Below are 23225 nucleotides of genomic sequence, written 5' to 3'. Positions count from 1 at the left end.
CAAAGACCGGTGCACCGCGCACATGACTGCTCATTGAGCGTATGCACATATTCTTGTTCATTTGGCCACTGTGCTTTGTGCTTATCGACTCGTCGGTTGACGATCCTGTGTTCAGGTAAAAACAAAAAAAGATAAATATGGGCGGTTGTAGATGACTAAGAGTCGCAGTTGCACCACAAATGTGGAGCAGTGAATGCGATAGCAGCAAATTGTAAGGTTATACGAAGTGAGACTGGCAGCTTACTCATTTGGATCAGTTTCCACGTAACTGTACGTAACGCTGGTGTTTCAGAATACGACCGGGTTAAGGAGACCAACACTTTCTAAACATTCTCTTCGTGATGAGAGTGCAGCACGTATAAGTGTGCGCGAGTCGCCCTCTGATAGTGGCTGAACTAGCGGGACACCAGCGATTGCGACTACGCCCTTAGAAGCAAAGTTCATAGTTGTAGCTTGAACATCTCTCCCCCTCCTCGCTCATTGTTTTTTTTTAAATGCTCATCCAAGATGGGTCAAGTTCCTCCTCTCCGCTTCAACTACAAGCCTCCCGGGTGGGAATATCACATGCTATCGCATGCGCCCTCCGAGTGACGGAGATCATCTGGATCGTTTGACCTCTGCTTCAGTCGCATTCGTCGCCCCGTTCACGCGCTTTCACTCACGAATAGAACACACGATGCGCGGGAGTATGTTATAAATTTCGAATTTATATGGTACTTGACGGAAATGGCAAGAACTTGTCGGGAGTGTCCATATAATTTCGCAATTATCATTATATTGCACAATTTAGCTGAGTTGAAAAAATACAGCATTGAACAAATGCAGCTTCTCAAGTGTTTTGAATGGGATAAATATGCTTTGAGTGTTCTTAGCTCTCTAAACTTGCTTGAAAAGTCGCTTCTGGCTGCTATAAGCCGGCTCGAAAACGTATTTCTGGCTGCTTCAAGCCTGCTACAAATAGCACTTTTTGCCTGCAACTAAAAGCACTTCCTGGAGTGCTCTCAAACGCATGCACCTTGTTCCACCTTTGTGACTGCTATGCTGTTTTCACTTTCATGGTGCTTGTTTAAAGCTATTGTTTATTATTTCCATGCGTATGGCTATGCAGTAGGCTGTCTTACAAATTCTGTTCCATTTCCAGAGTGGGCCAGTTCGTCTTTACACACCTTACAAGAGGAAAAGAAGAGAAGAGGCCCTTACAGCTGGAAGGTCATCTGATGAGCCACCTGAGAAGTTGCCAGCTTTAGCTCCGAAGCCTGTACCATCCAAACCAAATGACTGTAAGAGGTCCGCATTATACCACCAGCTGTCATCTTGTGAACCCTACTTTAATTCACTATTTTTCATTTTTATGTCTATCTTCCATAGAAAATCCATTCGTCTTCATAAAAAAAACTTACAGGGTATCTTATACATCTACCCCTATTGAAAAAACATCCACCATAGGAATGGTGGATTCCACCATCCACCATTTTAGTGGATTATGGCAGTGGAAATGTTGGTGGCACTTGGTGTATGGTGGCGTATAGTGGAGCGGATGGTGGATGGCACGCTCCAGCCGGCAGTGCTGGAGAGCGAAGCAGCGTTAGAACCGCCGGAACGAGCTGCCACTAGAGCAATAATAAAAATTATTGTATAAAAAACCATGTTGAAAGCACCTGCAAAAAAAAAAGTTGCGACAGCGCGGAATCGAACCTGCCACCTTCGAATTTCTAACTGAGCACACTAACCACTGCGCCACGCTGACAGATGGCAGTTGTGGTGTTAAAGAATTAGTCAACTCTCAAACTCACTCTTACACTTCAGTTTTCTTTGTCGCTTACCCGAGATTGACGGGATCTGCACCTGCTACTAACATTCGCACATTTGATGAACACGAACAAGTGGTGCCTGTAACAATTGCCACTGCGATAATGGCAACAGCGCTATGTTTTTGTTACAATTTACAACCTCAAGAAAATAAACAACTCGGTGGACTGAGGAGCAGGTAGAGTTTATCGGCGGTTACTGCCAAGTTTAATATCCGTTGCTCGCTCCTTCCAAGGGGCGATATCTATGCAGGCTTTATGACGCTTCTATGCTCATTCGACAAATATGCCCACACAATTGATTGTGATGTTTTTCGTGCAACGCACAGCGCAGTCGTGCCAGTGCACCGCTGTTGCTCTGTCATTTGGAACTACATAACGGCTTGGCCAAATCGAATGCAGTGCACCAGAAACCTCATGCTATCATATTGGTTCAGTAAGCGAACGAATTGACGTGTCTATGTTCTCGCATAAGAGCCAGCGAAGTGTCGGCGAGTTCGATTGGCGGCTATCGGTGAGGGGAGGCGTACCTTTGGTGGAAGTGCTGCAAGCGCGTCGCATCGATGTTTATCGCTGCTTGCGCGGACACCGTACACAATAAAAAAGGCTTCATTTAGGTTATATGATGCCGCAGCTGTGTTGTATTATCATTTTTGCTCGTCAAAATTGTCTATTCTGAAACCCAGAAGCGCCGATAACACTTGTACGGGCTCGGTCGGTAGGATTAACTTTTGGTGGAAATCATGGTGATATAGCAGAAAGGTGAAATTCAAATTCGCTGGGGCTCGTCTAGACGCATGTCGAAATTGAAAGTTTATGCATATTCGCACGCACTTTGTTAACTTAAAAGTACGGCTCAAGCAATAGAGTGTGCAAGGATTGCCACGGTTGTGTTTCTAGCATGGTGACATCAAGTGGCCACTGTGTTCTACTCAAATATAGAAAGGGGCAATTTTGAACTGGAGCTCGTTTATTTCTCGACAACTGCGCACCGATGTAATACATTTATTGTCACTGTTTACAGTGACACCACTAGTCTTCTAAACACCAGAACAAAGAAGCACATCACGGATGTGAACCTGGCGTAAGTACATGCGTGAAATGTAAACATAATCACGGCCGCAGGCAGCGGAGGAGGGGAGACATGTTGGGACATGAGAACGTCAGAAAAAGTGGCAAAGCCTGCGCAAAGGCAGCGGGCTAGGCTCAATTCCCACAACTGGTAGCCCTCAAGGAGTCTCAATAATGTACAGTCTTGAATGCCGTGGACAGAACCAGACATGATTTTTTCTTGACGTTTGCCGGTCAACAGAGAAACTACATCCTGACCAGTGGGAATGAAATGTAATGTGGGGGGGCATATAGCTATTTCTCTTTCATACATGGAAAATCTGGTAATGGCACAGCCATGAGTATTGCACCTTGCATACATTGCATAAAAATGTGAATATGATTAGAAGCATAAACGTATAAACATGAAAACAAACACAAGGGATGAGAAAAGAGACGCAGACAAGTGCTAACTTTAACTGAGCTTTGTTATAATACGAGAGGTATATATATGTGAGTTAAGACACATATGCGTATCACACATCAACATAAAAAACAGCAAATGTACGAATATGGCATATGAGCAAAAACAAAAAAAAAATCGCAGCATATCTACCGACTGAATAATGATGAGTGGGGCGAAGCATCCGTGTGTTCATACGTGCATCTGTCCATCCAAGCGTGGATCGATCTGTCCATCAGTGCATCTGTCCACCTTTCTGTCTGTATGCCTTTCGTCTAGTGAACACTCCAGGTACCATCATCTTGCATCTTTTCATCGTAGAGAGACAGAATAAAACATTTATTTGTGACCGAGGAAGGAATGTCGGTGAGTGGGATCCTTAGTCCGGTATCGCATAGGCATGAGCCGCGGCCCTCGTTCGTCTCACGAGGGCCTTGTAGCTCTTCGCATCTGAGCTCAACAGAGCTGCCTCCCACCCTACAGTGTTTTGCTGTGCGCTGGTTTGTAGAAGTGGATTGTGTGGACATCCCCATACCATGTGGTATAGGTTGGCTGTTTTAGTGATGCAGAACCTGCACTGTGGTGCGTATGTGACGGGATCTATCTTGACAGTTTGTATGGATTGGGGTAAGACAAGGTCTACAGGCGACGTCACGCTACGTAAGATTTTTTTCTGAGCTTTGGCCCCGGGGGCAGTGTTTTCCGTCTTTCAAGTCTTTGATGTTCCAGAATACCTGCCCATGTTAGGAGCGGGTTCATGCGCATATCCGAGGGTGGGTGCGATATGCCGGGGTCGGAGGTCCGGAAGAGTGATTCTCGGGCCGAGGTATGGACGAGTTCATTGCCTCTAACTCCGCAGTAGACGGGTGTCCATATCAGCTGTTTCCGTTCATCGTTTGAGCGTGAGGATGAGAGTTGCGTAGCGTAAGAAGTCGATGCGCAATGGGGCCATTGTAGCCTTTACAAAAATGTCAGTAGGCTGCTTTTGAATCTGTTAGAACGAAGGTGGACCTCCGGTGTCATAGGAAGAGGGTGATTGCTGCTTCTTTCATACTAGTTGTGTTTGTGTTCTGGGCTTATATACAATAAACCCGTTTTCCATAATGAATGACGCTTGCTGTATATTTGCTGTTCACTGGTCCAGCTGCATCGATAAAGAAGGCGCCCTCATTATCTGAGTAGTTGTCGTGAACTTTTGCCCGTGCCCGACGTTGATGTTCGTGGAACTGAGGATGCATGTTGGGTGGTAGTGGTTTGATGATGAAGTCCTGCCTCCATTCATCTGGGATATGTTGTTTTCCCCTTCTCTCAATGGGGGGCTTTGATGCCAAGTTCTGGTAGTGTTTTCCGTCCCATTTTAGTGATGGTGAGGCGCACAACTTGGTTCGTGTGGTGTGCATTGAATAGTTCTGATACGGTATTGTGGAGCCCCATTTGAAGCAGACGTTCCGTGAGTGTCCACGGGGGAAGGTTCAGAGCCTTCTTGAGAGTCACACGTATGACTCTCTATTTTGTGCTCGTCTGCTTTCAAGACCCTCAGGTAAGGAAAGCTATAGGTTACGCGACTGATAACAAATGCCTGTATGAGTCTCATTATGTCGTGTTCTTTCATCCATCGTGGAGTGTTCACTGGACAGACGGATGGGCGGATTGTCATATGGATAGACTGACGGACACGGACAGACAGAAGAACGGACGTACGGTTGGACGTACGGTTGGACGCATGGGGGATGCACGGACGGACGCACGGACTGATGCATGGACAAATGGAAGCAAGAACGAGTTTGCGGACGAAAGCACGGGAGGACTGAAGAACGCTTCGCCCCACCAATCATCAATCACTCTGTGGATATGCTGTGATTTTTTTTTATAAGTCATACAGAAACAGACAAACAGCATTTTATTACATCTCTTGATGGACAGAAAGCTCTTTTTTTTTATTACAGCTAGTTTGATTACTAGTGATTAATTTTAGGTGGATGCTCTCCTGTCATTGGTATTATTTTGCAGATTTCCCATTCGTGGTGTACATTATGTGATACATTTAGTTTAGTTTCTTGGTAAGTAAGGCACTGCTGTTGATAACAAGTTCCGTTTCAGAAATTGTTATACATTAAGCCTTCACTCTGACATAAATTGTTTTTTGCCATTAGTGTCCCTTTAACCTCTAATTTATGCTTGTATAACAAAGTGGCATGATAGGAACACAAGGAACAAAATAGGCTTTTGCCTATAATCCGGTCTCTACTAATAACGTCTGGAATAAGAGATAGTTTTCTGGCTTTTCACTACATTCAGTGTGGGTGTAATCCAGTGTTTGATAATGCGTCTGCTACTTTGCTCTGCTCTGGCACAATAATAAGCGCACTTGTATCATTGTAGAGGTGGCTCAGATAAAGTGGGAGGGATGCTCCTGCGTGAGCAAGTCATCTGTTTCACTCTTTGTGATTAAGGATTTGTGTTTTCGGAAGGTGCGGGTGATATTGGTTGGGTTAGTTTTGGATTTTCGATGACTATTTCTTTTTCTTTTTTTTTTTCGCATTTCATATTCCTACATGTGCTGTTCTTTTTGTTGATTTGCGATTGATGCGTGTGGGCCTTTACTCACATATATATACCTCTCTATTCACAATGAAGCTCAGTTAAAAATTAACACTTGTCTGCGTCCATTCTTATCTCTTGCGTTTTTTTCTGGTCATGGTGTACTAACTAGCACAATCTACCACCCTTTTGATTAAGGGCGCTCTAGAATTGAGCTTGCATGACATGTCTTGTTTAGAAGTGCTTATCAGAGGTACCAAATTTTAAACTGAAGTTTTTTTATGCCTTCCAATGTATTGATGAGTCAACACAAGCCCATTATTTCTTGATCTCATAGATGGACGGTTTCATTAGGGCTCTTATTCTTTTATAGTGTACCGCAGTCGGATGCTTGTAGAGAAGAAGTTGGCTACAGAAACAGCCGTGGTGTCGAGGTCAGCTGAACACACTAACACATGCGAACTACAAGATGCAACCAAGGTTGCATCTTGTTGGAAGGAGGTGTAGGCATGAAAGAAGTATGGAAGAAAAGGATAATTTCAAAGTATGATTGTACAAGACAAGATGTGAAAAAGATACCAAAGATCAGATGGGATTTGACCCCGGGCTTTCTGCTTGGCAGTCGAGTATTCTACTGCGGTGGTGTAGTCGGCAATGGTGCTTGAAAATCATTTGCCAGAAGACCCTACTCAGGCATGATGTTGAGAAAGAAATTGCACGATGAAGCATAGCATAAAAGTAAAATAACAACAGGTCATCACACATTGCTAGTTGCGCAATGGGTGTGTGGTTTGATACTTCCCACCCACTGCAAAGTTCTCAGCCACAATTCTTCATCGTAATCAGTCACATGCAGCATCAACAAAGTACATATTGTCACGGGGTCGTGACGTGGCCGAAGACAGGAGACTTCGTGTTGGGATTTAACTGTTTATTTGGGCGAACCTGTGCCCGATAAACAGAAAGTCCAATTACAGCAGCAGTCTTGCACAGATAGCAGTCTCAGACTGATAGCGGCGAACGGAGCGTCGGCCTTCGATCAACAACTACTGACAAGCGGGGAAGCGCGTCGGCGTTTATACTCTTGCCGTCGAATGTTCTAGCGTTATCGCTGGCGGTGGCGTAGGTTCCAGAACAATCTGTACCAATCGCACATTGGGCGTGATCTTATCGAAATGATCTACTACAGTCCGGAACTTTCTCGAAAACTGCAGGCGCGGTTTGCGCTGAGAATCGTGTGGTGTTTTAGAACGATAACAAAAACTTGGGAAGTGGAACGTGGCATTGCCCCCCTCTGAAAAAAAGGCATTGTTCCGATGCTTTAACTAAAGATGAAGGTACAACAATAATGCAAGAAAGTACAATGAATAAATTATGATACAATAATAATACAAAAAAACACTGTTTCAGTTTGTTAACGCGCATGAAACGGCTTGAGGTGCGCGACATGGACGACTTCAGGTCGCGATCGGCGTCGTTGAGAGTTTGTGATGCCGTCGGGGACAACCTCGTAATCAAGTGGGCCGAGACGTCGAACCACCCTGTACAGTCCGAAGTACCGTCGCAGAAGATTTTCACTTAGTCCACGTCGGATATCGGCGTCCACACCCAAACACGTTCACAGGGCTGGTATTCCACGAAGCGTCGTCGAAGATTGTAACGGTGGCTGTCGGTCGTCTGTTGATTCTTGATACGGAGACGCGCAAGTTGTCGGGCTTCTTCGGCGCGTTGAAGGTACTCGCTCACATCGAGGTTTTCTTCGTCGGTGACGTTGGGTAACATGGCATCGAGCGTCGTTGCCGGGCTCCTTCCGTAGACCGATTTCTATGGAGATATCTGCGTTGTCTCCTGCACCGCCGTGTTGTATGCGAAGGTCACATACGGAAGAATGGCGTCCCACGTCTTGTGTTCGACATCGACGTACATTGACAGCATGTCGGCGATCGTCTTGTTAAGCCGCTCGGTGAGGCCGTTGGTCTGTGGGTGGTACGCTGTCGTCCGGCGGTGGTTTGTTTGGCTGTATGCCAAGATCGCTTGAGTTAAGTCGGCAGGGAATGCTGTTCCTCTGTCGGTGATAAGGACCTCCGGGGCGCCGTGACGTAGGACGATATTTTCGACAAAGAACTTAGCTACCTCGGATGCACTGCCTTTTGGCAGGGCTTTTGTCTCGGCGTAGCGGGTGAGGTAGTCGGTAGCTACCACGATCCACTTGTTTCCGAAAGCCGACATGGGGAACGGCCCCATTAGGTCCATACCAATCTGCTGGAAAGGTCGGCAAGGTGAATCAATTGGCTGCAGAAGTCCCGCTGGCCTTGTCGGCGGTGTCTTGCGTCGCTGACAGTCCCGGCATGTCCTCACATAACGAGTGACGTCGGTGGTAAGACGTGGCCAGTAGTACCTTTCTTGTATCCTCGCGAGCGTGCGAGAAACACCGAGGTGCCCTGCCGTCGGATCGTCGTGCAGGGCCTGCAGGAGTTCTGGTCGCAGAGCTGAAGGCACCACAAGGAGGTACTTGGCTCGAAGCGGTGAAAAGTTTTTCTTTTGTAGAAGACCGTTTCATAGAAAGAACGACGCAAGTGCGCGCTTGAATACCTTCGGGACTTCGGCGGTCCTGCCTTCGAGGTATTATATTCGGGCCTCAAGTTCCGGGTCGGCCCGCTGTCGTTCAGCGAAGTCGTCGGTAGTTATCGTTCCCAAGAAGTAGTCGTCCTCTGGGTCGTCGGGTAGCGGTTGGTCGACAGGCGCACGAGAGAGACAGTCGGCGTCAGAGTGTTTTTTGCCGGACTTGTAAATGACAGTAATGTCATATTCTTTAAGTCTCAGGCTCCATCGTGCGAGGCGACCTGAAGGGTCCTTCAAGGTGGCTAGCCAACACAAGGCGTGGTGGTCGCTCACAACTTTGAAGGGCCTGCCGTAGAGGTAGGGGCGAAGTTTCGACGTAGTCCAGATGATGTCGAGGCACTCCTTTTCTGTTGTGGAATAATTTGCTTCTGCTTTGGATAGCGATCGGCTGGCGTAACTAATAACCCTTTCAAGTCCGTCAGCCCTCTGCACAAGAACGGCGCTAAAACCTACGCTGCTTGCGTCAGTATGTATTTCTGTCTCGGCGAATTCGTCGAAATGGGCAAGTAACGGAGGCGTCTGGAGGCGATGTTTAAGCTCCTGGAAAGCGTGTTCCTGTGGCGTTTCCCACTTGAACTCCACGTCGGCCTTGGTAAGGTTATTGAGAGGATCGGCGATGCGGGCGAAGTTTTTCACGAACCGCCTATAATAGGCGCACAGGCCCAGAAATTGGCGCACGGCCTTCTTGTCAGTGGGCGAAGGGAAGTCGGTGATGGCGGCTGTTTTCCGTGGATTGGGACGAACTCCAGACTTGCTGATAACGTGCCCCAGAAACAAGAGCTCCTCATACGCAAATCTGCACTTTTCTGGCTTCAGTGTGAGTCCGGACGTCTTGATAGCTTGAAGTACAGTTTCAAGGCGCCGAAGATGCTTGTCGAAACTCGAGGAAAACACGACATCGTCCGATTACACAAGGCAAGTCTGCCACTTTAATCCTGCCAGTACTGTATTCATAACGCGTTGAAAAGTTGCAGGCGCTGAGCAAAGGCCGAAGGCCATCACCTTAAACTCGAAGAGGCCGTCCAGTGTTATAAACGCCGTCTTCTCTCGGTCTCTTTCGTCGACTTCGATTTGCCAATAGCCAGTCTGGAGGTCCATTGACGAAAAGTACTTGGCGTTATGGAGCCGATCAAGTGCGTCGTCTATTCGTGGGAGAGGATACACATCCTTTCTTGTGATTTTGTTCAGGCGGCGATAATCGACGCAGAAACGTAGGGTCCCATCCTTTTTCTTCACTTACACCACAGGGTATGCCCATGGACTCTTGAATGGCTGGATAATGTCATCCCACAGCATTTCATCAACTTGTCTCTTCATGGCCTCACGTTCTCGCGTCGAAACCCTGTACGGACTCTGACGGAGTGGTCTGGCATTTTTTTTTGGTTATGATGCGATGTTTCGTGATTGGGGTCTGCCGAATTTTCGATGACGACGAAAAGCAATCTTCGTATTGCAGGAGCAGTGCGTTGAGCTGTTCTTGCTTATAGTTCGTAAGTCTGGGATTGACGTCGAAAGCTATGGGAGGGGCTTGGTTCCTCTGAGCAGGTTCTGCAGAATCGGCGAGGGCGAAAGCATTGGTGGCTTCGACAATTTCTTCGATGTATGCGACCGTTGTTTCTTTGTTCACATGTTTGTACTCATTGCTGAAATTCGTGAGCATAACTGTTGCTTTGCCTCCCCGCAGCTCTGCTATTCCTCTTGCGATGCAAATATTTCGGGTGACCAACAGATGCTGACTGCCTTCAACGACGCCTTCCAAGTCGGGTGATTTAGGAGCGCCGACTGAAATATTGACGCTTGAGCGAGGCGGAATGGTGACTTGTTCTTCCAGCACATTCAAGGCATGTTGTCCTGACTGCATGCGCGGCGGTAGTGCTTCTTCTGTTGATAACGTTATCGACTTTGTTTTTAGATTCATGACAGCACCATGGAGGCATAAGAAGTCCATGCCAAGGATGACATCTCTCGAGCAACGCTGTAGGACTACGAAGTCTGTAGGATAAATACGGCCGTTAATGGTGACTCTCGCTGTGCAGATTCCTGCAGGCGTTACGAGATTACCTCCGGCTGTGCGGATTTCAGGTCCTTTCCAAGCTGTTCTAACTTTCTTTAACTTCGCGGCGAACGACCCACTGATGACAGAATAGTCGGCTCCAGTATTGACGAGAGCGGTCACACTGTGGCCGTCGATAAGAACGTCGAGGTCGCTAGTTCGCCGTCTCGCATTACAGTTAGGGCGTAACGTCGGGTCACGGCTGCGTCGGCTTGTTCCGCTGCTTCCATGTTGCGTCGTCAGGCCACCTTCGGTAAGTGAGCTTTCGCCGTCAAGGCTTTGCCTGGTTGGCGTTGTGTTCGGAAAGCTCCGTCGCGGCGGCGCCGTCGTCGGAGAATCTTCGGTAGTTTGTCGCACAGCAACTGCACCTACACCGGTTGCTGCTCTTAGTTTCCCAGATACGGGCTAGGAGACCAGCCCCGCGTTGGGCCGGAGTACTGCCGGGGGTGCGGTGACATGCGGCGGCTGGGCGACGGCGAACGGGAAGGACTTCGTGGTGTTCATTGAGTTCCTGTCAGGTAGTCGGCGATGTCACGTGGCCGTTCCCCTGGCTGCGGACGTGGTGCACCGACGGCGAAGCCACGCAGTCTCATCTGTCGGTACTGGCAACATCGGTAAGTGTGCCCGGCCTCGCCGCAGTGGTAGCACAGTGGGCAGTGGTCAGGGGTGCGCCAAATGTCGGTTCTCCTCGGCGCACTGCGCTGGCCCGCTGGCGAATGGTAGGTCGTCGGTGGGGGTGGTGGCGGCGGTGGTGTCTGGCGACGGAAGTGCGATGGGGCGGCGTTTTGGCGTGCGCGTGGAGGAGGGGCGTGGCGGCGTGCTGCAGGAGCATAGCTCATGACTTGCAGCTGCGGCTCTTGAGGCTGAGGAACGCCCAGCGACTGCTGGATCTCCTGGCGTACGACATCCGCGATGGATTCCACGTGAGGCTGCGCTGAAGGAAGTAATTTTCGCAGCTCCTCTTGCACGATCGCTCGGATAGTCTCACGCAAGTCAGTGGTTCCGAGCGCTTGAATGTTGGCGTAGCTTGTAGACGAGAAGCTACGGTTATATTGCCGCGTGCGCATCTCGAGCGTCTTCTCTATCGTAGATGCTTCTGAAATGAATTCGGCGACCGTCTTAGGCGGGTTTCTGATCAGCCCGGCGAAGAGTTCCTGCATTACTCCTCGCATAAGTAGACGCACCTTCTTTTCCTCGGACATGTCGGAGTCAGCGTGGCGGAAGAGTTTAATCATATTGCCACAAGGCAGTAGTGGGCCCGCCGCGGTGGTCTAGTGGCTAAGGTACTCGGCTGCTGACCCGCAGGTCGCGGGTTCAAATCCCGGCTGCGCCGGCTGCATTTCCGATGGAGGCGGAAATGTCGTAGGCCCGTGTGCTCAGATTTGGGTGCACGTTAAAGAACCCCAGGTGGTCAAAATTTCCGGAGTCCTCCACTACGGCGTCTCTCATAATCATATGGTGGTTTTGAGACGTTAAACCCAACAAATCAAGGCAGTAGTGGGATTGGGGCATAAAGCGGTAGAGGGTCCCTGGCTGAAAGAAAAGACTACGAAGTGGATAGAGACTGGTTCCAGCCCGCCAGTGCGCCAGGCATTGTCATCACGTGTAATCGTTGTAAATATCTGTAAATATACGTTTCCTTGTAAGATTATTGGTGGAGGTGCGGGGTACGCCTACCTGGCTTTTCCGGCAAACCAACACGGAACTTCGGAGTGGTCGCCACCTTCATTTTCCTGCAATGGCTCAACAGGCCCACCCACAAGAGCAACAGCAGCCGCTGCTGCTGCAGCAGCTGCCTCCACGAGACCCCGGAACCTACTCGGGCACAGGCAAGGACAAGGTGAATGTTGAAGGTTGGGTCGCTTTGTATGAGCGCGTGAGCGAATACTATAGGTGGGACCCTACGTTGATGCTGGCCAACGTTGTATTTTACTTGCGGGATACGGCGCTCACCTGGTATGAGACACATGAGTCGGAGTTGACCAGCTGGGACGTTTGCAAACTGAAGCTTCTCGAGTTATTCAGCAGGCCATTTGGGCGACAGCAGGCCGCGAGGAAAGACCTGGAATGTCGCGTGCAGACATCGACAGAATCATATGTATCTTACATACAGGACGTATTGGGCCCCTGTCGAAAGGTGGACGAGAACATGAGCGAAACTGACAAAATCGCTCACATATTAAAGGGAATTGCCGATGACGCCTTCAATCTGTTGATCGTTAAAGATTGCGCCACCATCGACGCAGTTGTGAAGGAGTGTCAGCGCTTCGAGCACGCCAAGAACCGTCGCATAACCCGCCAGTTTGCGCGTCTGCCTAATACGGCAGCCACTTCGACCTGCGAAAACAGCCCCAAGTTCACGCAAACTACATCGTCCGAAAATGTCACCCGAATCGTTCGCCGCGAACTCGAAGCAATGGCTCATGCAGCCATCGCCTCTGACGGTCCTCAAGACAACGCATCCACCGTCTCCCTCATCCAAGCCGTCGTTCGCCAAGAAATAGCAAATCTCGGCATCACACCTGTTTGCGCTGTTCGCACCACCGAGAGCTCGGCTTCTGTTAACCAGATTCCGGTGTATCCTTCACGCTACCCTTCCCGCTACCGGAACCCTGCTGAATGGAGAACGTCGGATGATAGACCGATCTGCTTTCGCTGCTCTCGCGCTGGCCACATTGCACGCTACTGTCGCAATCGTTTGTCATCCAATTCATCTTGGAACACTGGGACATGGCGTCGCTTTGAAGGCAGTTCTCGCCGCTTTTCTACTCCGTACGATCCACAGCCTGCTCCTACTAACGTTCAGGGCCGAAGGTTCAGCCGGTCACTATCACCCCAAGGCCGCCGATCTCTCTCGCCGATGATTTCTCCATCCAGGTCCCCCGCGCGACCTGGACCCTCAACCTCGGGAAACTAGACCATGCAGCTCCCGGAGGTGACGCTGCATTAACGACCCATTCTGCAAATCCTCTGTTGACGATTCCTACACGCCGCAATATTTTGGACCTTTTGGTGGATGACGTTAACGTTACAGCCCTAATAGACACTGGTGCACAAATTTCAGTCATGAGCACTGCTCTCTGTATTAAACTGCGAAAAGTGATCACACCTCCCATTAAGTGTGCAGTAATGCTTGCCGATGGGAGCACATCTGCCGTTCTCGGCATGTGTACCTCTCGCGTGTGTATTGCTGGGCGCCAGACCGTCGAATTGTTCACCGTGCTTGAACAGTGCCCACAGGACGTGATTCTTGGCCTCGACTTTCTCTCTGCGCACTCCGCCCTTATCGACTGCTCGACGGGTCTTCAGTTGGAACTGCCTTTTGACGCCGCTGTTGCCCGTGATGCTCAAAGTCGCCTTTGTGCCACCGAGTTCCTGCATCTTCCGCCGCAAGCGGCGACTTACATGCAGCTCGTGTGTGATCCGCCTGTGCGCGATGGTGAATATGTCGTTTCACCTATTACCGACGTTGTGCTAAAGCACTCTATTGCTGTCCCGCACACCGTGGTGAGAGTATGCCACAACCAGACCCATCTGTCTCTTTTGAACTTTGGTTTCTCCACGCATGTGCTGCCTGCTGGTATTAAACTAGGCGTCATGTCGTCGTTGCAAGAGTGTGATATTTCTGAATTGTCGGCTCAGCAACCTACTCCGCACGTCAACTTGCTCACTGCGCCCAACCTGTCAAGCACTGACATTGCCAAAATGATAGCGCCAGATCTTTCGCCCTCCGAAGCACCAGACCTCCACCGTCTGTTGACATCCTATGCGGACGTATTCGATCCTGACAACTGCCCTTTAGACCAGACATCAGTTGTGACCCATCACATCAACACCGGCGATGCCAACCCAATTCATCGCCGCCCTTACCGCGTCTCCGCTGCCGAACGCTCTGTCATCCAGAAAGAGGTCGAGAAAATGCTCGCCAAGGGCATCGTCGAACACTCATCTAGTCCGTGGGCATCCCCCGTCGTGCTTGTCAAAAAGAAGGACAACACATCGCGGTTTTGCGTCGACTATAGACATCTCAACAAGATCACTAAGAAGGACGTTTACCCTTTACCAAGAATAGATGACGCCCTTGACTGCCTTAATGGCGCTAAGTTTTTCTCGTCCATTGACCTTCGATCTGGTTATTGGCAGATCGCTGTTGACCCACGGGTCCGAGAAAAAACAGCATTTGTAACCCCCGATGGGTTATACCAATTTAAAGTAATGCCGTTTGGGCTTTGTAATGCGCCGGCCACCTTTGAGCGCATGATGGATTTCCTTCTGCGCGGCTTCAAATGGTCCACTTGCTTATGCTACTTAGATGATATAATTGTTTTTTCACCGACGTTCGCAAGCCATCTAGAGCGACTGTCCAGTATTCTCCAAGTATTTCGCAACGCTGGTCTCCAGCTGAACTCCTCCAAATGCCGTTTCGGCCGCCGCGAAATAACTGTACCTAGTCACCTCGTTAACGCATCTGGGGTACAGCCCGATCAGGACAAAATTCGCGCATTGACTCAATTTCTCGTGCCCTCTTCTCATAAGGATGTCCGGAGCTTCCTTGGTTTGTGCTCCTATTTTCGCTGCTTCATCCGAAATTTCGCCGATATTGCGCGTCTTCTCACCGAGCTTCTTAAAAAAGACGTCCCATTTACTTGGAATTCGCCTCAGAGTGCTGCATTTTTGGCGCTCATTGCAGCCCTCACGACTACGCCAATATTAGCCCACTTCGATCAGACTGCCCCGACAGAAGTTCGTACAGACGCGAGTGGCCACGGAATTGGTGCTGTTTTAGCTCAGCGTCAGCATGGACGTGACTGTGTCATCGCCTACGCCAGCCGCCTTTTATCCCCTGCCGAGAGGAACTATTCCATCATCGAAAGAGAGTGCCTTGCTCTTGTTTGGGCTGTCGCTAAATTTCGCCCGTACCTCTTCGGCCGCAGTTTTACTGTTATAACTGATCATCATGCACTCTGCTGGCTTTCCTCGCTAAAGGATCCCACGGGACGTCTCGGTCGTTGGTCTCTCCGCCTCCAAGAATACACCTTCTCGGTCGTGTATAAATCTGGTCACCTCCATCAAGACGCCGACTGCCTGTCACGGTATCCAGTGGATCCACCAGACGCCACAGAGAGAACTACGGAGGCTTGCGTCTTATCAATATCAGACTTTCTTGATATCGCTTCTGAGCAACGCCGCGACCCGGATTTACTTCCCATCATAGAAAGCCTGAGTTCCGCTACTTCACCCACTTCTCGGAACTTGTATTTCCTTTATGAAGGTGTTCTCTACCGCCACAACATGCGCCCTTATGGTCCTGACCGCCTTCTCGTCGTGCCTTCCCATTTGTGTGTAGATGTTCTCCGACAGCTTCACGATGAACCTGCCGCTGGTCACCTGGGAGTCACCCGCACTTATGATCGCGTCTGGCGCCGTTTTTTCTGGCCACGCCTATATCGCTCTGTGCAAAAGTATGTCGTCAGCTGCGACCTTTGTCAACGTCGAAAAGGACCAACATCGCTTCCAGCTGGCCTTCTTAACCCTATTGAGATCCCTGCTGAACCATTCTACCGCGTAGGGCTCGACCTTCTCGGGCCATTTCCCACTTCTGCATCCGGGAACAAATGGGTTGCCGTGGCGACCGACTACGCGACACGTTACCACGTTACGCGATCACCCGCGCTCTTCCAACCAGCTGCGCTACCGATGTTGCCGACTTTCTGCTACATGACATCATATTGCATCACGGCGCTCCTCGACAGCTCGTTACTGACCAAGGCCGATACTTTTTATCTCGCGTCGTCCAGGATATCGTACGTTCCTGTTCCACGAACCACAAGCTCACAACGGCATACCATCCACAAACTAATGGACTTACAGAGCGCCTGAATCGCACTATCACGGGCATGTTGTCAATGTATGTTTCTCCAGACCACCGTGACTGGGACGCAACGTTACCCTACGTCACCTTCGCTTACAACTCCTCCAGACATGACACCGCAGGCTATTCCCCGTTCTACCTTCTTTATGGACGAGAACCCTCTCTGCCTCTTGATACACTCCTTCTCGCTGGTTCAAGCTCCCCTGTCACATACGTCCGCGATGCCATAGAGCGAGCCGACGCAGCACGACAGATTGCCCAAGAACGACTCATGCTTTCTCAAGCCTCTCAGAAAAATCGATACGGTCGTCACCACCGCGAAGTTTCGTATGCACCAGGTTCTCTCGTACTCTTGTGGACCCCATGTCGTCACATCGGCCTCTCAGAAAAACTTTTATTTCGCTATGACGCACACACCGATGTCCCGCTTCCGGGCAACGAGGCGGCCCACGCCGCGGCTCGAGGTCTCACTCGCCGAGCCGCGGCACATTCCGTGGCCGCCGCCTCCGCTCCCGAGAACGGGGCTTCTGATCTGCCGGATCGAGCCACTTTGACAGACACGCAGCGACAACACAGACCACAATGGTCGTGGGGTGATCGTCTCATCACGTTCCGAGATATTACGCAACACTACAGACTGGAAAGGCGAAAGTTCCCGCCACCGCATGACAAATTAAACAGACACGATGCCGTAAGCTATCGCTTACTACAAACCCACTCTTACCCCAGCCCGGTCGTCTTACGCCACTGCTACCCGCACTTACACATTACCGATTTATGTAAAGCATGCGGGCACAGAGCAACGCTGTGCCACATGCTCTGGGAATGCGCCGATAACAATGGTCGAGAAACGGCCGCCGTTCGCGATGCGCCTATGGCGGCTGCCAATACCAGGCAACAGGAAGCCTCGAGCTCACTCGGTCCCGCCGCCGTCCCGTCTGCGGGAGCCGCGGGGGACCTTCTCCGTCGGCGACGCCGCCGCTGGGAGGCGGCGCTCAGAAGCTCGGAGCTCAACGACCAGCTCTGGGCTGTCCGGCAGGCTGAAGATGCCGCCCGAGTTCAGGGACTAAGCGCCGCCATCTGAGGCCACCAAGACCAAGCTGCCGGCCAAGTTCTAATAAAGTTTCCTCTCTCTCTCTCTCTCGCTATGACGGACCATACAAAGTCCTTCGCAAGATCACCAACCTCACCTACGAGATACAGCGAGTCGTCGACGAAGCGCACTCAATGCCACCACCATCCACTGTTGTGCACGTCGTAAGACTGAAGCCTTATGTGTCACCCAACACTCCCCTTTCGTGACAAGCGCCGGGTCGGCGCTTTAACGCCGCGGGTAGTGCCACAAGGCAGTAGTGGGATTGGGGCATAAAGAGGTAGAGGGTCCCTGGCTGAAAGAAAAGACTACGAAGTGGATAGAGACTGGTTCCAGCCCGCCAGTGCGCCAGGCATTGTCATCGCGTGTAATCGTTGTAAATATCTGTAAATATACGTTTCCTTGTAAGAATATCTTCCGTGAATATCGCCACGTTTTCATTTGGCATCCTAATGCGGGTTTCGAGGAGAGCTGCGGCCTTCTCCTTGCGCACCACACTTGCGAAAGTGGTGAGGAACCTGGCGCGAAAGGCGTCCCACGTTGTGAGGCTTTGCTCTTAATTCTCGAACCAGGTCCGAGCAGCATCTTCCAAGGCGAAATACATATGCCGTAGCTTGTCTTCGTCTGTCCAGTCATTGAAGGTGGCGACGCGGTCGAACCTTTCGATCCAGCTTTCCGCGTCTTCCAGTGGCGAACCGCGGAAAGTTGGCGGCTCTTTGGGTTGCCAGAGCAGGAGTGGTGCAGGTAGAACCGGCGTTGACATGGTTGCCGTGGTCGACGTCAACGTCTTGGTTTTCCGAGCCTTGTCCAGTAAAAGCCCGTACTCCGGTGGCAGACCTCGTTGCCTGCGGCTAACTCGCTGCTCGTTGCTGGCGTCGGTGTCTTCACGGCGTGGGCTGGGTTCACGGCTTGACGGAGGCGTCCGGTACATGGAAGAAACAGCACCTCTACCAGATGTCACGGGGTCATGACGTAGCCGAAGACAGGAGACTTCGTGTTGGGATTTGACTGTTTATTTGGGCGAACCGATGCCCGGTAAACGAAAAGTCCAATTACAGCAGCAGTCTTGCACAGATAGTAGTCTCGGACTGATAGCGGCGAACGGAGCGTCGGCCTTCGATCAACAACTACTGACAAGCGGCGAAGCGCGTCGGCATTTATACTCTTGCCGTCGAATGTTCTAGCGTTATCGGTGGCGGTGGCATAGGTTCCAGAACAATCTGTATGGTTCGCACAGTGGGCGTGATCTTATCGAAATGACCTACTACAGTCCGGAACCTTCTCGAAAGCTGCAGGCGCGGTTTGCGCTGAGAATCGTGTGGTGTTTTGGAACGATAACAAAAACTTGGGAAATGGAACGTGGCAATATGCCTTACAGATGAGGAGCTGGTACTTCCACAGAAAGAGGAATAATGTCATTGTATGTGCGGCCCTACCTCACGAAAATTATTATTTTTGGCATAGTCAATACCTTGCAGACTACCAGAACTTTGAACACAGTTGACCATACCCGAGCATGATGCTGCGCTTGAAATTCGCATTCGGGGAAATTTTCCACACTATGTCTAGTCATTCAGTACGCTCCTATGATTGCAGTCAGTGCATTTCTTCTTGGACATTTATCTGATCTCGACCCACTTTTTTGCTTTGTTTATTGTTTGAACCCACATTGTTTTGTATATTTGGTATGATGTGATTTGGATGCAAAAATATAACTTGTTTATTTAGTCTTAATTAAGTTTTCTCTGCTGAGTAAATGGCGAGGATTGTGGGAATCACGGCCATCAAGCGGCTGGCGTGATCCGTGCTGTGCACCAGTAATGCGTGGGTGCCACTCAAATGCTTTAAATGCAGCAGCCGTGGTGCGGCCTCGACACTCGATCGGCAGCGGACCACTGTGCGCATGCGGGAAGGGTGTGCCCTGGCGAGGTGAAGGTTAGGGGCAGTGCATGTACCCACACTGTTGTATTGTGTAGTTTTGAAAAGTTTTTTATTATTAATAAATGTTACTGGAAGTCAGCTGGCCGGCATCATTATCATGGCAGCATGACGGCGCGAACCCTTTAGGTTTCATGTACGATGGTCAAAGCATGCACAGATTTTATGTACCCTTACACATTCTTTGAAGCTTGTAATCATCAAATAAATGATTTTGCTGAATTTCCAAGGAAACTGTCCACTATATCTTAAGAGCCTTTTGCTGGGCACCAAGATCTCAAGCACTATAAGGCATAGAACACAGTATATGGTAGCGCTAACGAATGGGCACTTGTTGCACCCTTTCTGCAATAAGCCAGCTAGATTAATTGCTGAATTGATTAGCATCAATGTTTAAGCTAATTAGTTACACAATAAAGATTTGCAATTCACAAGAAAAAAAACACAAATGGATGATGAAAGACGGCACAGGCTGTCAGGTATTTGCATGGTTTCGCATGATGTACTTTGCCAACATTTGTGGAACAGTGAACCACATTTATCACAAGAAAATGTACAGCATTAAAAAAATTTAAATGTGCAAAAATATTACTCATTGCAAACGAACTTAAACTAGCCACAAACTATAACCCTGACAACTGTAATGTTTCACTCAAGGTGTGGCTACTCTGAAAGTAATGATGTGTTTGGTCTCAATCTATCGATGAAGTATAATCTGATGCTAATGTCATCAGGTCATTTGTTGTGGCCTATGATGCTTTCCACACCTGGGTTCTTTCCTAAACCTATTGAATAAGCTGATGCCCATACATGCAGGTCGTTGCAACATTGATGTGACTTGTAGGCCCGTTAGTCCTAATGTTGTCTCTGGCTACTTGACCCAGCGTGGAAGTTCGACCATTCATGTGGCACTGGTGGATTGCCTTCAATACTTTTCTTTAGAAGGGGGAGCATCAAGTACATTCATACTTGCCTTACGCAGTTGCTGCGTCACCTGCAAGTAGGCTCACACGAGGGTCATTGAATTTGCAGGCGACAACTCGAGCCCCCCGCGTCACAGAAGGCTGCCGAGTTCATGTAGACAATGCCATCTTCCTTCATAGCTTAGTTTACATGCCTTCACATGCAATGACTATGCTTTTTCATTCACCTTACAAAAACCGAAAAAATTCCTACTATATACATTTCGACGTCTTGGCAATAGGAATAGCTGGATCAGGGCTAACTGTGGTTCACAAACCCTGCACTATCAGATTACGACCCTCCTGCACAAAAACGAATGTATAGGGGAAAAAATATGCTAACTTAAAAAACTAAAACTGGGAATAAGTCAATTAGTATGTATTCGAATATAGGCCGATAGCTTTTATTAAAATTGTTATGCATCAAACTCTAGAGCGGGCTTAGATTTGAAGACTTAAAAAAAAAGTGCCATTTTTCATTGAGGGAAGCGGTGCACAACTAGCACCGCCTAGACGGCATTATAGCCATTAGTAGCCAAGTCAACAGCTGGCTTAAGTACACACGTGAGGCTGCCATTTTAATCATTGCGGTGAGTGTTGACGTGAGCGTTCGTCATTTCGAGTCACGCCTTGAGTGGCCTGTATGCGGCATAGCTCAATGGCGCCAAGCAGGCGGTTTCATTATAGTGCCGCTTATAAAAAGAACGTTGCCCTAGCGGTGGAGTCGTCCAACATTCAAGCCTGATGGGACTTTGGGGTGGAGCGTAGCAGGAGGGACTGCAGCCTGGGATGAAAACTCTGGAACTTGTGCACTCTATTAAGAAGTGCCAGAACATCCAATGCGTTTGATGGCATCGAGGATTGCGTACTGTTTGAATACAGTGATAGAGAAGTCACCGACGAGAGAAGCAGAGACGACAACTTTGAATGAGCGTGGCATCGGCAAGCACGCGCCGTCTTCATGATGCGACTAAAATCAGTGCAACAAGATTTGCAACAAGATTTGCGGCTGTAGGTTTCTTGAGTTATTTGCATCATGAACCAAATCCTTTGTTTCATCTTTATGTTCACTAAATGTTCTCTCTTTGTGAACGCTGTCTTTGCAATTTCGTTTGGCCTACATTTGAGGCAAGATGTTTTTTTTTCTTTTTCGCGCTTCTGAATTTTGGGGGGTCAGTTTAGAATTGGGGTCGGCCGAATACGGTACTTCTTTTTATAGCTTTTATTGCACCTATGGTAATATCGCTCAAGAATGTGTCTCTGTTCTGTCAAGTACAGTGTATATTGTTTTTTATTTGGGCCTAATGATGTTTGTAATAGCAAGCTTGCAATTTTGTTTTCCTGCAAAATGTTATTTTAAAATCTTCTATATGTATTGAATATTTCACATGCATTTTTACTTATGCTTCCATATGTAAGTTAATCAATGGTTGACTCATGTGTGATTCAGTCATGAGTTATGAATCATTGTCCTATCTTTGTTTGGTCTATCTTCAGCAAGATTGCTGAAAATGCTATAAACACATGTGTATAACTTCCATAATAAACACAGTTCATCACTTGCATTTATGTTGCCAGTGTTCGTGTGTGAGTTTCGGTTTCAGGGGGGGAGGACCCCACCAGTGGTAATGCCTTGCGTCCTCTCTTGTCTAAGTGTAACTTAGAATAAAAATAGAAAAAAAAGAATAAAAACTAGAAAGAACCTTCACTTACAGGTGGCCCAGCTGTGGAAACAGCAGTTGGGAATTGCCGCCTGGCACCCGTACCATCAGACTTCACAGAGCAGCGACAGTGGTGGCAGCTTGAAGAAGTAAGGATTTTGTGCACATCTCACTGCACATGTGCTGTAATCAAAACAAAAGAACAGATTTTCACAAAAAATTTACTTTATCGCACAACTCTCATGAGTAGTTCACAATCTTGGCTTCAAAAAAGGCTATTTAAGCTGCTGAATCAGTTTAAACATTTGAAGCCATGGAAAGTCCTGAATGAAAACTTTTTGAGTTCAAGTTCACTTTTTAGCTTGGTTCACAATTCGAATCCAGTCTGATAGTTATAATACTTCAAATAAGTTCAGGATATTTTTAGCTATGTCATTCAGGTTCACATGAGTTTGACAATTTGGGAGTTGTCAAATGTAACATAAGCTTATTGTAGATAGCGTCCATCTCTGGAGTGCCATTTTCAGGCAGTGTCAGCATGGCTTCTTTCATCTAAAGTAACAAAGAGCATACTAGTTGGTAACAGGGCTGGGCAGTATCGTGATACAAGGCCATCACAATAGTATCTAAGAGATACTTTTGGGTATCGCTATTCCTGTATCTAGATTCATTTGAAAAATGTATCTCTATAGTAAAAAATTTTTGCGATGTATTGATTATAACATGATACTGTGCAGGACGTGGGTATCTCTTTACTTTTGTTGTCAGAAATGATCTGTTTTCTGGGGGGAGGGGAAAGGCAGATTCTTTCCCACATGCACAGAATGGCCGATTTGTAAAGCCGCCCGATATTGCTGACAGCAAAATTGCAGGAGTATTGTCATCTTCAGCCTATGAAAGTAATTGTCTCACAAGGCAGCTATTGCACCACTGATTTTTTTCGAGTGAAAAGCTATTACTAGAGGGCTGAAGTGTTGCCTTGAGGCTAAATTGGTGCTCATTCATCATCATCATCATCATTATCAGCCTGACTACGTCCACTGCAGGACAAAGGCCTCTCCCATGTTCCGCCAGTTAACCCGGTCCTGTGCTTGCTGCTGCCAATTTATACCCGCAAACTTCTTAATCTGATCTGCCCACCTAACCTTCTGTCTCCCCCTAA

The 23225-nt window shown here is 48.7% G+C and overlaps 1 protein-coding gene across 5 annotated transcripts in view; it reads left to right on the top strand.

Annotated features, from left to right (window-relative positions):
• Sec10 (Exocyst complex component Sec10) overlaps window positions 1-23225 on the top strand; it is a 408207-nt gene that overhangs the window by 311818 nt on the left and 73164 nt on the right. For 3 of the 5 annotated variants that reach the window (XM_075870759.1, XM_075870760.1, XM_075870758.1), the window contains exons 18-19: window positions 1142-1280; window positions 22118-22212. In XM_075870759.1, coding sequence (XP_075726874.1) covers window positions 1142-1280; window positions 22118-22212 — 234 coding nt within the window. Of the gene's footprint in view, window positions 1-1141; window positions 1288-22117; window positions 22213-23225 lie in introns of all 5 variants that reach the window. The other 2 variants (XR_012885431.1, XM_075870761.1) reach the window with 1 other exon arrangement.

This window comes from Rhipicephalus microplus, chromosome 8 (assembly GCF_043290135.1).
Source record: "Rhipicephalus microplus isolate Deutch F79 chromosome 8, USDA_Rmic, whole genome shotgun sequence".
In the NCBI taxonomy this organism is placed as follows: Eukaryota; Metazoa; Arthropoda; class Arachnida; order Ixodida; family Ixodidae; genus Rhipicephalus; species Rhipicephalus microplus.
This window is presented reverse-complemented; position numbering and strand designations above follow the sequence as displayed.